General features: G+C 40.9%; 1 protein-coding gene across 2 annotated transcripts in view; it reads left to right on the top strand.

Moving 5' to 3' along the window:
• LOC117760416 (adhesion G-protein coupled receptor D2) overlaps window positions 1-14,423 on the top strand; it is an 85,592-nt gene that overhangs the window by 39,753 nt on the left and 31,416 nt on the right. For both annotated transcript variants that reach the window (XM_034583431.1, XM_034583430.1), the window contains exons 21-23: window positions 827-868; window positions 4,811-4,864; window positions 8,493-8,634. In XM_034583431.1, coding sequence (XP_034439322.1) covers window positions 827-868; window positions 4,811-4,864; window positions 8,493-8,634 — 238 coding nt within the window. The remainder of the gene's footprint in view (window positions 1-826; window positions 869-4,810; window positions 4,865-8,492; window positions 8,635-14,423) is intronic.

Here is a 14,423-nt window from a genome sequence, read left to right as displayed (position 1 = left end):
TATGGTCCCGAAGGCAAATGCACAGCTTGTACATTCAATGGATGCCACAATGGATTGAAATGACAAATTACAGTTTTTCTGTGCAGCCTTTATGCATCCAAGGGCATGGCATTCTTGGGCCCCATACTAGCCGTGGAGTTTTGTGAACATGAAATATCTTCTTTTATGTGTCATTTTTTTCATTATGCTCCCTCTGTCTCTCTCTTTCTCTGCTTTCCTCCAGTGGTTTTCCTTGATAGTTTCGTCTGGCCTGAGTTGCTCTCTTTATGTGCATGTGTATGTGTGTGTGTGTGTGTGTGTGTGTATTTGAATGTTTGTATTCATACTGTCTTTGTTTTCCTAATAATAAACGTCTGTTACATGTGCAAGTGAATGTATGGATTTTGTGTGTCTGTGCATGCGTGTTTGTCGGCGCTCGATCATATATGTGTGTGTCTGTGTCTGACAACAGGCACTAGAGATTTTCTATTTCGATTGAGCTGTGCGAAACCTTGGGTTTGAGCCTTTGAATGCTCAGTGGGGGCCACAACGAGGAGCATGAGTATTGTCGACGGAACAAACGCTAGCCTTACAGAGGTGGCCCAGTTTGGAGGAGTTGCACCCTTTCAAGTCGTGCCTTTTCTCTCATTACTTATCACCAGAGTCTATATTGCCAGGATGTATGAAACAGCCAAACCCAAAACATGTCGGCACACTCATTACTTTTGATCTGTTTTTTTTTTTTCTTAAGAAAGGATAAGAGAGAAAACAACTGTAACAACTTTGTCCTCCTCCTTGTTCCTCTCGCTCTCTCTCTCTCCTTCTCTCTCCCTTTCTTTGTTTGCAGGGCCTTTTCATCTTCCTGATATATGGGGTGTACAACACAGAGGTAAGTCTGCATTGTGTCTCAAGGCTGTCGGAGTGAATGAGAGAAATGACAAGTTTCTGATGGGCTCCCTGCTTAAAAGCTGTGTGGGTGGGGTGTGAGAGTCTGAGTGTGCGTGTGTGTGTGTGTGCGCGAATGTGCGTCTGTGGATGGGAGGAGGGATCGGAAGGAGAGGAGGGGACATCGTTTCCACGCGAGCATCCCACTGCCCTTCATGCTTGGACTAACTTATATGCATCCGAGTCCGACCATTAAACACTGACACGCCGCGGTTCCCAGCCACTCATTCCTCACCCGCAATGGCTAATATTTCACTGCCTCTTTAAGTTTTTAAACTCACGGCCCTCCATTTAGCATCCTGACAAAGCCGCTAGCCGGGGCTCCGCAGGGCCCTAAGCAGTAGCCGCAGCAGGATGAAAATAAGGAAAACAATATGCAACCAACAATAAGCAATGAGGGGAATGAGGAACTGTTGTATCCAGATGCTGCGTTATTACCATTTAGATACGCCGCGGGTGGAGGGCGGGTGAGAGACAGAGACAGAGAGATACAATTTAATGGATGAGACTGGAGTCATGAAAATCACTCTTGGTCAAAAATGTCTCTTACTGAATGTAAATCGGGTTAACTTTAGATGTGCAAAGGTGATCTAACAGCTGATCCTTCTTAAAATACGACCCTGTTTTCTGAACATGGGCTCTATTTCTCATTTGTGGACACCTCTCCCGTTCTGGACTTTTACGAGAAAGTATAAAAGGATTTGCTTTGTGGCACAGTTAACAATTCAAGACAAGGAAGTTTCACCCCCGATTTAACAGTAATCTCTAAAATTACTGACAGAGTATTTCATACCATTGCAGAAGTCAGTAAAAATAGTTTTCTGAAGACACATGCGATTTAGCGAATAGATAGGACTGCTGATATCAAAGCAAAATAATAAACAAAACGTATAAATTCTGTAAACAGTGTTTCCTTTGTGGGTGGATTTAACCATAGTTGACGCGTCTTTACTTCTGAAGAATGCAAACAAACTATTTATTCTGTTGCCTCTTGTGACTTTGATTATATATTCAAGGTCATTGTCGACATATAGAAGCGTTTTTTTAAAGATTTGGGTAACATGCAGTCATGTTACTTCAAAGATAACAGGCAATGTTACACTAGTCCACACTCTTTTCTTAAGAGTCCTTTATTTTAAATTTCATCACCTCAACCTACTTTGTGTTCTTGCTGAAGTGGGTTAAAGTCAGGTTGTCCTTGACCCTGTGGTCTCCACAGTTTGTGAGCAGCTCGTGTGCATGTTCCGTCTTTCACACTAATTCACATCTACACTTGGTTTATGTTGGCTGGTTTCAGTTATCACCGCCTCTGACAACTCAAAGGAGTTATTCGCACAATAGAACATTTGCAGAACAAAATGCTTTAAATGAATGAACCACAAAAGTTGTGTTTCTTCCCTGTAATCAGAGTGGGAGGGAGAGGCCAGTGTGAGGCAGGGATGTTGCTCTTGTGTCATTTAGGCTAACCAGCCTTGATGGCAGTTGCTATTATCCTCTCCTTTAATTAAATTATCACTTCAGTTCACCACCTGCTTTACATGGCAGTGTGGCTGATAAAGCGTGTGGCAGCAGGCACGCAGAGGTATCAGAGAAACAAAGTCTTTAGAGTAAAGAAAAAACTTTGCAACTAAAGTTGCTGTTAGTTGTTAATCTAGCAGAACAAATGAGTCTTTAACCATCTTAGGGTGAAGACAATTTTCTTTGAAATGCTAAAGAAAAGGTGGTGAATTAGCTCAAGCTTCAAAGTCAGAAAATGCTCCATTCACGAGGCTGGTTTCCAGGTTATTTATTATAATTATAAATATGGCGTGGAAGACAGACTGCGTCTGCTGCTATTACGCTCGAAATACAACGTTTTAATTGCTAATTACCTGACAATAGCTTTCCATTATTCATTGCAATTAGCTTTTCCTTGGTGGTCACCTTGTAATCCCGCGCTTTGATGACCTTTTATTTCCATCAGTTCCAAGGATGTCGGCAGGTGTTGTCGGGAGCTCTGCTTTCATATGGTAATCGCTTAGCGCCCATTTACATGGGGAACCACGCTTTGCATCATGGCGAAACCTTGAGTGTGCGCAAAACCTCTTAAACACATAACGATCATCTAAAACAATGCCCTTCCCCTCATTGTCAAATGATTAATTAAGTTGTGTCATGTAATTGCCTCAGCATGCCGGCTGCTTTTGATATCAATGAAATCCCCAGGACTTACTTTCCCCCATTAAATAATGTTAAGACGGTGTCTCTCCAACATCTGCACCGTGTCGAAGGCCTTCTGCTGATCTGCTCAGAAAAACCAGCGGGGTTTTGTAAACATGATATGGTTGCTGTTGAATCTGCGCTGTCACAAGGCTCCGGCTCTCTTCATTATGTGGCCTTTCAACGGTGGCACGTATGCAAAACATCCTCTGTATACCCACGCTGTCTCTGAGACTGTGCGTGTGTGTTTGGTGTGGTGTCATAATTTATAACACGCAGCGACTTAATGAAGCCATAAGCCATAATGCATATTCACTAACGTGGTGGGCTGGACTGGGACGGGCCGTGGTGATGAGTTCCCAGCCGCTACAAATTTACAGTGAGTGCTGACAACGTGCAGGGACAAATTCATGTGTGCAGACACAGACACAGACACACACGGATACGGAGCTCGTAATGCCAGAGGCTTTTCATGGAAGACACACTTAGTAATTCCTGCTGTTCTGGATGTGTTTTTGTTTGAATTATTCAAGTTCATGATATTATGCTGCTCTTGTTTACATTTAAGATGACTTGTTGTAAAAAAAATTATATGAATATTGTATTAAGATGTACAAATATAATATCTTCCATTTTTTTAAAATAAAAACAATATCAGTAGACCATTTTATGAGTCATTAAAAACAGAAGCACCGAAATAACAAATACTCTATTGATTAAATAAGGATAATAACTTTCTAGCAGGAAAATAATACATTAATTCAAAATAGAATTTTTCAGAGAATTGTTTCTTACCAAAGGTATTCCTAGTGATACTTAATTCACTATATGAAACTATATGTATTAACCTATTATTGTATGATCAGTACAATTGTAAAGTAAAATCAGAGATTAATGCAGTTTTATATAACCTGACATTAATCACACATATTCACATGACATATTTAAGGATAATTCTAATTAATCATACATATTTGGATCAGTCAAATTAAAATATGCCTTTTAATATATTAGAATCTAAATGTAATAAAATAATACAAAAACATTTGTTCTCTGTTATTCTTATAAACATAGATTTTTTTGTTTTTAAGGAGGAAATATGGAGATAAATTACATATTAGGTTTAGGTGTTAGTGAGATCTGACTATATATGGAAAATACACGTATGTACTGTATATCTCTGAGATCTATAAAAGTCTTGTCTGGTGTTGTGTGTGTTAAATGAAGGTGTGCAGTACACTGTTTCATCCGGAGTGTAAAAATGTAATCTGTTCTGCTAGGGCGGTCCCTTCTCCTCCAATAGCTCCATTTGTTGGTCCCGGCGCTCTGTGTTGACAGATGATAGCTTGAAGTCGTCTCCTTAGTTTGCCAGCTCTATGTGTCACTTTCAAGTCCCATTAGCTACTGGGACATACTGGAACACACTCTCTCTCTCTCGCACACACACATGCACACACACACACACACGACTCCCCTGCCGTTGCCCGTCAGTGTCTGCAAGCTAATGCTCAGAATTTGTTATGTCCCCTCCACATTCTTTTTTCCTTTTCTCCATTTTAGTGTCTGGGAGCACGCAGGCCTTTGCAGTGAAAGATTTTTGTTTTGATTCATTGTAAGTGTGTTTCATTGAGCGCTATGTCACATGCACTTATCTCTTTCTTTGCCATTCTTTCTCCCTTTCTTTCAGGTTCGCAGCACGGTCAACAGGATCAAGGAGAGGAGAAAAGCGCTTAATTTTTCAGTATGTAATCCTCTATTTTCCTGTGAACAAGTGTTTGCGTCCAGATGTCTTTTGTGCATGTCTGTATGTGTGTGTGTGTGTGTGTGTGTGTGTGTGTGTGTGTGTGTGTGTGTGTGTGTGTGTGTGTGTGTGTGTCTGCAACACATTGGTGCAACAGACTCAATTTTCCTCACAGCTTTTGCTTCTCATGGAAAAAAAAATCACAACTCCAGCAATGCCAATGAAAGCTGGCCACACAGCAGCACTGTACATCTGCTATCCTCTCACGAGTCGACAGTCCATGTTAGATGCCCTTATACATCAAACGTAGACCCTTCATAATAGCCCCCCCCCCCCCTCCTCGCTCTGCACATTGCAGCACCTTCATCCCAGCAATGTCAAGCTCCACGGTGGGTTACAAGTTTCTAATCCAGGACAAGCCGTCCCCTGACATTAAAGTGTCAGGCCAGTATTTATGCCTTGTTGGACGCTGCTGTTTGGCTGAAATTGTGTGTGTGTGTGTGTGTGTATGTGTGTTTGTGTGTGTGTGTGTGTGTGTGTGTGTGTGTGTGTGTGTGTGTGTGTGTGTGTGCGTGCATGTGTGTGTGTACATATTTAGGAAGATCATAGCCTATGCACCGCACTTAAAAAGTAGTTAATAGTTTGTAGTTCACGCAGACAGGTGCATAACATACACATACAGTCAATTATAGGCTCCAGCACCTTGAAAAACACCCACTCTCATTGTTCCACACTCCTTTGCCCCATGCAGCCATGTCACACACTCACAAGCCAACACACAATGCATCTTGTCCTTTATCAGTGGTCACACTAACTCCACTCCTCTTTCCAGGTTGTTGTATCAGACTTTATGGCCACTGCACCATAACCCCCGTCTATGTGCTCCCCAATATTTACCATCCTCATGCACTTTAGGTCTTTGAAGAATGAAACATTTTTGATGGCAGATTGATTAAAAAAAATATCAGAATACATCTGTTTTCTTGTGACCCCCCCACCTCAGAGAGGGACACTGAAAGGATGGGAAGAAATAAATAAATAGATAAATTACAGTCTGAGTGATTAATGTGTGCACGCGTGTCTGTCTGTCTGCGTGTTTGTGTCTGGGTGTTGGGTGGATGGAGGGGGGGCCCCGGGGGTCCCTTGCCACCAGGTGCGGCCTGATATATTGGCTGCTCATGTTATCAGTGAGGCCCCCACATTTACCGTCATTTTTACTGCTTCCTCTCCCGACTCGTGGTGGCAATTTTCCAATCTTGCCGGGTTCCGCTACCAGAATGCGTTTTTTAGCCATCACTGTCGCCTGACGGTTTTTAGCTAATGCTATTTTGTGCCATAAATCCTGCTTGAAATACTGTATCTACCTGTCCTTTGGCTAGATAGGAGACATTTGGCTCTAGATGACCGCACATGGCCCTATATATCCCCTTGTTGTAAAACATAGGATTGGGTATTGTGCCTCGCTAGGCGAGGGATAAAGAGGCTTTGGTGGTGTTACTGCATATGGGGTCATTTGAAGACAAATGGCACTTGTCAGAGATAGAGGGGTTTATATGTTATATTATTTGCAACAATTGGAAGGTTAACCCAAGTGGATAATTCCCTTGACTTGTAAGGATTTCGATTGGTTAATTAAATTAAAGATATTTGAACCTTTCATTGTCTATTTTAATAAGTGAACGCTAGCTTTATAAGCAACCAATGTTAAGCCTCGCTAAGGTCAAAGCCACTCTAAACGTGACAAAACACAAGGCTCATACACTAGAAAAACAGATTTCTCTTTTATTACACTGACACAATGCACATCACCTCAGATTAAAAAAGTATTGCTCTGCTATGTACATGTATATAACATGTACATAGCAAAGAGATGGAAATCATTTAAATATTGTAGAAACACTTCAACGGAATATTGCTCTTGACACAGTGGTATGATTCACCTCTGACCCAGACGACCCCTCTCATAAATTCCACCAAACCTAATCACACACTCTCGCCTCTTTAATTCCACACTAGCGTCGACCTCTTTAGCCCTCTTCCTTGTAGTAGCCCTCTACATGGGCGTGGGTCACACTCGCGGCTTTTTTTATCCCCAGAGGGTGGGTTTTATACACACACACACACACACACACACACACACACACACACACACACACACACACACACACACACACACACACACACACATAGCACTTTGACCAGTGTAGCTTGTCTGTTTGGTACCAAGTGCCTCCTGACCCACCCTGACCTCCCTCTTGTACACACACAGCCAGATTGCTTTATGAAATAAAGCTGTCAGATGCAAGACCCAAATAAACCCCCCCCCCCCCCCCCCCCCCCCCCCCCTCTCAATTCTCCATGCCCCTGACACCGCTGAAATATAGATATAAATTGGATGTGGATTAGTTTTTTTGATCTTCATTCAAGTTTTGACAAGATATAGGAAGTTAGGAGTTGGTTAGAATTGGTTTTGGCTTCACAAAAATTAATTTAACAGGTATTTGATTTTCACAGGTATGAACTTGAAAGGTTATGTTTTGACGTGTGCCACAAAAATTGCTGTGAGTTTTCTGATAAAAGGCTATAAATGAAGTGCTATTTTATTTTTGTTGCTGGCAGCCCTTGTTAAAGTGACTAACAGTGACGTGTAATGCATGTATTTCTCTCTTCATTTGTGTTTATGAGTGTGTTGTTTCCACTGAAACTGAACGTCAAGACTTAAATGACAGGCAGGCTTGTTTGCCATTTACAGAATGTCATACAAGAAGCTCTGGAGCCTGATGGAACACCGTCCCTGTGATTGCCGTTTTGTTCCGGCTGGTAGACTAGTGTGTGATGGCATTGTTGGAAAAAACTATTTGTTAGACTACAATAGTGCATGACATTTTTAATGCATAGTACTAATTGTGACTGCTTAATAATGAAATACTGTCAGTAATCAGAAGAAAACTTTGATCAAAAGGATTTAAATCTAAAAAGCCTTACTTTTAATCCCTCTAACTGCTGAGTATTTCTTCAGCGTACATTGTATTCTATGTTTTTATAAAACGTTTTTATAAAATGTTTTTATAAAACGTTTTTATAAAACGTTTTTTAAAACTGAATTTTTAATCGCTTTATGTTAAAATATAACTTGAAATTACTCTCTACCCTTATAAAAACATAAAACATCTATGAGTGTAAATGGTTAAGAAAAAGAAAAATCCTAATTAGGCTGATAATCCATTTTATGTATAAACTAGAAGGGCCCTTAAAGAGTACATACCTCCCACTAGGCTAACGCTCTATCTGACAATGTTAAAGAAGTGGAAGAAAGACTCATGGATCTGCCTCCTTAATCAAATCTGCTCCAAAACTAAACATTTTAAACTTGGCCCAAACCCCACCCCTCCATCAAGTTTCAATAAACTGGTTCAGTAGTTTTTGTGTAATTCTGCTCGCAGACAGACATACAACATTGAAAACATGACCACCTTGGCAGAGGTTAAAAAAGGTTCAAATCAGTGATCAACTTTGAAACTTTGAAATCTTTGTTCTTATCAGGTAGGGAAACATGCATCTGTGTATTTCTTTAAACGGTTTCTACAGTGATTTCCTAAAGTTAACGCTGCCTCCTCGTTTCCCTCAGAACTGTGCCAGCTCTCGACCATCCAGCTCGGTCACCAGCTCTCGTCCTGTCAGTTTCCCACTTGGAACGACCCCAAGCCAGGAAGAGGAGACCACCAATACCTACACGCCAGACCCTGGCAAGGAAGAAGAGAGGACCACAGGTTAGTTAACGAATGGGTAAAACCACAAAACATTAAGCATTCACACTAAGAAGTGAATGGGGCGCCATCTTGGGGCACCACATCCAACTTTCTGGAAACATCTGTGATCTCACCCTAAATGGGATATGATTAAAAATGCTGCCCATGGAATCAGGCAATTACTACTTCTAGACCTCTTTTCTACTTTAATACACATTTACAATTTGGTTTTAGTGATCAGGGTCACAAGAGTATTAGCTATTGATGGACAATAATGCACCTCTATTACACTATTCTCCACAAAGTTTGTCCTAGTTGATGGGATTTGAACTGGCTGTCTTTGAACACGATAGAAAGTCACAAGATTGCTCGCTAATTTGATTTCTCCGCTGGCCTTGCTTCTCAAAAAGCACAACCAATCCACCGTCACTTAAAAAGAACACAGAAGGCCACCCATTGTGTGATATTTTTTTATATTCCAATGAAAGATGAAATCTGAATATATAAGAATAAGTGAAATATTTAGTGGGTTGTGTACCTTTTTTTCTTAATGTACCTTTTGAAGAGGCCAGCATCTGTAGCCTTGCTTTTGAAATATTCAGTCAGAAGTGGTGGTTTTCACCGTGAAGGATTTTAATTTTCACTGCACTGTGTCGTACCACAAATGCAGCAACGGCTTTTGTGTGTGTCTGTGTGTATGTGTGTGTGTGTCTGTTTGCGTGAGTGCTTACATGTGTTTGTGTGGCTGTGTAGGCTGCACCCAATCCACCAAAAATGCACCATACATTAACACTTTCCTCAGGGTGTCATTGGGACATTTGATCAGTGGCAGTTCATTTGGAACACATTGCAAAAACTAATTGTTGTAATAATAATTTTGTAATACTAGATTTATGTCAAAACTGTTTTAAAGAGGTGTGATTCAACTTTGTGGCTATTTAGGAGGCTGTAGTTAGTTTCTGGTGATGTCAGTTGTGGTGCGTTACACTTAGAGGTGTTTGTCATATTTAGTTTTGCTACACACATATGTACATGTATACACATCTATTCCCCCCAACTTTTGCCCCACTGGCATATCTGCAATGCATTACTGCGAGTCCCTCTGAAACAGAGAGTGGCGGCTGGCCTGTTGAGTGAAATCAGACATCTGAAATCTCCTGTTAAACTTTAACACTAACCAGACACCCTGGCTTCAATCTAGCTGCCTGACCCGTGCTGCACTCAGCCGAGTTAAGAGTCATTTGGTTGTGGAAAAAAGATTGGAGACACCAGTTTCGAGGCAGGAAAAAGAGAGGGAGGGGTCGGTCCCTGGTTTGATTCTGTTACTCAAAGCCAGTCTTAGTGTCAATCATTGTATTGCCCCAACTGATGGAGCATTTACAGCGTTTAAGACTTTAGAGGTTTATTTATGTGCAAAAATGATAAAAAGAAAGATCGGAATAAAAGGGGCAAATATGCAGAGAAGGAGAATATATCAGCTTAAATTTCACTGACAAACATTTGAAGTATGGGGCAGGTCATGACCATCCATTTATTGGATTGTTAATATGTCTCCAGTGTTATAAGTAAAAGTGTGAATTGGCATTTTTAAAGCCTTTTAACATATTCATTTTCTTTATTTGTGTTGTTAACCCTTCATTTCATTGATTGAACAATTTATTATTAAATAATGCCCCATATGCTCATGTAAATACTACTTCAGCAATGGTTTCTGACGTGCACAATTATGATGTTCACATTTGAATTGTACATGTGCTCTGTGTAATACTGCAGCGTGTTGTCGCTCTGTGCACAATCTCACCCTGTGATTTACAGTGTTTCCTTAGCAGGTGATTTGCATGGTCCCTGACACTATTATCGTCTCTTCCATTCACTCAGCACGCAGTAGTTAAAGCGCCGCCCCCCCCCCCCCCCCCCCCCCCCCCCCCCCCACGTAACGTTACACGACCGAGCCTCCATCACAGCCTGACAAATGAAACACGGCAGAGAAAATAATGTTTTTGATGTAACACAATTTACTAAATAATTGATTGTGAGATCATATTATTCAGCCCATTTGCTGCCCCTCCAATCTGCCGCCGCCTCAATGCTACAACATGCAAATGTGATCGGCTGCGTGTGAGTGAGTGCCGGGGCCGGGGCTGGAAACACAGTGCTCATACAGTACAAGCTAATGTTACTGTATGCATATTGTCATGCTGCCGGGACCCTCGATAGACTGTAACTAATAATCATGACAAATACGACTCAGCAGTCTATACTCGTATACCACATCAGAGGTGAATATTTGTTTTCATTGTAGAGTCTGTACTAACATGCATTCAAACATACCTGTGATGCTGTAAAAGGGATGATTCAAAAGATGTAGGTGTAGGCAATTGACAAGGACGGTGGAAAGCTCAGAAAAACGTTAGGTATTGAAAATATTGTATTTAATAGAAAGTATTTATTTTTTATACATACATTCACAGCAGTTTCTTTGGAGGGTGTGTGGACAGTTTGACTGAATCGATTTTTAGCTTTGTCAAATGCTGTCTCCAAAACATAAAATTATGTTACCTTTAACAAGCCACGCCCTCCAATACATTAAAATGTTTTTGTGTTTCTGTCATTTTAGAAATAAGTGGGGGTTTTAACATGGGGGTGCCTTTATTTGGACTATATGCTCCACATACGGTACAAAGTGTTGTCTTGCTATAAAGCACAAGCGACAAACAAGCAGATGGGCCCCATTTTTCCTAACAATAACCACAGCGTCTCCTAAGTGATAGCGGTATCTTGAATGTACAAGGTCAGCCCCTTCTTGGTGGGGTTCGTGTGAAGTGGGGGGAGTGTTCTGCTTTTAATACTCAAGTTGGTTGGCGCAAATGTCCAAGGCAGACGTTGGGTTAGGTTGAGGGTACATTGTGAAAAAAAATATATACAAGGTAAAGCACATAGTGTAGCTGTGAGCACAAGAGAAGGACACGTTTATAATGAAGGAGTAATAAAGGAACGGGGTGAAGAGTGGTAGGCTTTGAATTGAAATGGGATGAGTTGCGTGGGTGTTTGAATATGTGCATGAGTGTTGCATTTCTTATGGGATGACCATGATGAGAGTTGGAGGTTGCAAGTCCGTTTAAGCTGGAGTAATGTACATGGTCACAATGTTACCTTACGCCATCTTCTAGCTTTGTTCAAGCCTCCTTCCCAACGAGCAAAGATGGCCAAGTTGGTATCTTCCATTTTTCGGTTCACTTTTTGAATTCAAAAGATCATCAAGATCATCAAGTTCTCTGTTGCTACGATGGATTTCCATCAGTGAGATGCCAGAGAGGCTGTGTATGAGGTCAACATAGATAAAAATATGATTTTAACCTCAGGCAGCAAAATCCCGAAACAGCTTCATAGCACGTAATCCATCGCTTCATCATGATTCATTGCCTTGGTTGCTCATTTCATGTCATGTAATGTCCTTGCTATGTCAGTAGGTGGCGGTAATAATGGCCGAATTCACAGGAGTTAAAAGTTACGTTGCCATTCTGACTCACAGGGTAATTTCCTGCTGGAAAAGAACGACCTACTACGTTCCCTTGCTGCTCTTTAAAACTATTTCCAGGTTTGTAATGATATCAAATCTTTCTGAAACAACATAAAATGTACAGACATTGTGCAAAGGTATGATTGGTTTTGTGGTTTCATTTCGGTAAATTATACTGTATTTAAACCAAAAGTAACAGTAAGTTTAAAGGGGACGTCTATGTACTGGATTTTTCCACAGTGTAGCATGGTTAGCCAGTTGGCCACAGTCAGCTTATGTGTAAATCGAAGTGCGTACAACATGCTTCTCTGTGAATTCAAGGCTATTTGGGTTTCTTTAACCCAATGTACAGGGTTCAAAGTGTCAACTTACAAACTTGTGGTTGAGAATGAGGTATAAGGGCCATGCCTGCGTCATAGTGAGGGAGCTTGTAATGGGAGATAAACAATGCAGTGCTGAACAGTGTGTTTACACAGCGGTTGTACAACATTTCCGGTAGAATGAGACCGATTGGTCCAATGGCGTGTCGACTTTTGCCTGGTGGTCAAGATGTTTTTGCCCCGATTGTGTTCTCTGTTGCCCCTCACCTTCTCTGTGGTTAGGGTTAGAACAAGGCTGGGTTCAGGTTAAGGAAAGGAGAAATACATGTCAGTGGGGAAACAAACTTCAACACAACACTAGCATAGGGCTCGCTGTCCACTCACAACCAAGTTATAATGTGCATTAACGCATTGAAGTAGTATACAGCAGAGAGTAGAAGTCACTGAGTATAACTTGTCATCCTCCACCAACCCAATTCTCCCATTCACCTACGTCACCTTTCCACCAATGTGCTTTAATTTAAAGCATATTCTACAGAGTCCGAAATGCGTCATTTTTTGATGGTACAATGGCGATAACACTTGTCCTTGTCAGAAGATTAAGTCAAGATTTTATGTGATGTGATTTTAAAGTATTGACAGGTGCAGCATTAGATGATTCAGTTGTTGGTCTGTCCTCATCATTGTAATCACCCGTAATCACCTTGTAATGATGAAGGAAAGGTGCAAGGGTTTGCAGTACCACGCTGTCACAAATTCATCGTAGAGAAACCTGATGTCTGGTGCCATTTTCAGTTCATGTAACCGAACTTGAAGGAACCATATGCCTGCACATTGCTGACATCTGACACCCCTTTCCTCTTTTCCCAACATGTGTTCGCCAGCATCCCTCTCAATTAGGGGCCTTGTAGATAAAGTAGTGTGGCGGTCTATTGCATGCATCTTCTGCAGATTACACACAGGTCTCTCTCTGACCGTGGGGTTGACTCCCTCTTACCTTCCTCCGTTCACACACCATCCCTTGTCATGCATGTTTAGCCCAGTTCATTGACATGCAACAGGATCCTCTGCTCTGAAAATATTAAAAAAAATGAAATATTCCCTTGTGGAATGACAGCATGTTTGCAGCAATTTCATCTGGGTGCTTGCTGTTGGATCAGTTTCTCTTATTGCACGTCGGCTTCTTTGGAACATGTGCAATGGATAGGGTGGTGCACTAGTGCAAAAACTCACAGTATGTTGATGAATTAACTCACGATCTGCTTGACATATCAATAAAAGTGATCATGTTTTAAGGATAAATATTAGTTATGCAAAAGAGAGCTTATAATGCATTTGATTTCCAAAATGGTAGGAAGATAAAATCAGCTTGATTAGTATGATAATCTCAAACAGCAAGGTAACACAAATTGTGGCACAATTCTTTAAAATCCCAAAATATATGTTGTTTCATATCACCGTATCATTTTCAACAACTGTGAGTGGAAAAGTCATTCACAGAAATTTGACATATTTCAGTTAAAGAAAAATGACAGCAGCTGTTTGGTGACTGCTGCTTGACCTTTTGCTCTGTTTCTTTTCTCTGTAATTGTATTCTCACTGGGATGTGCATGTGGTAAATGTGTTAATGTGGCACAAATGCACTGTGATTTCAAAGGTGGAAATTTAATTTCCACTGAAGTGTGTCTAATACATGAATCTGTCACTGAACTTGTATGTTTATCCCAGTGAGTTTGAAGTGCAGATATCTTTCTATTGTGTTAGTGTAACATGTAAATGCAGTGTTTCAGTTCTAAGACACATTCCTGTCCAGCATTATTCTACAACGCAGTTTCTTCTAATCAAATAATCAATGTATTGAGACCTAGATAAAGAGCCTGTGCGGTCTGAGGTCTGTTTTGAACCTTGCAAAAACTGTTGTAAACTAATTTACTGCTCAATTTAAAAACAGAAGTTAAAATTCTGTGTCA

The sequence above is a fragment of the Hippoglossus hippoglossus genome, chromosome 4 (assembly GCF_009819705.1).
Source record: "Hippoglossus hippoglossus isolate fHipHip1 chromosome 4, fHipHip1.pri, whole genome shotgun sequence".
Classification (NCBI taxonomy): Eukaryota; Metazoa; Chordata; class Actinopteri; order Pleuronectiformes; family Pleuronectidae; genus Hippoglossus; species Hippoglossus hippoglossus.
This window is presented reverse-complemented; position numbering and strand designations above follow the sequence as displayed.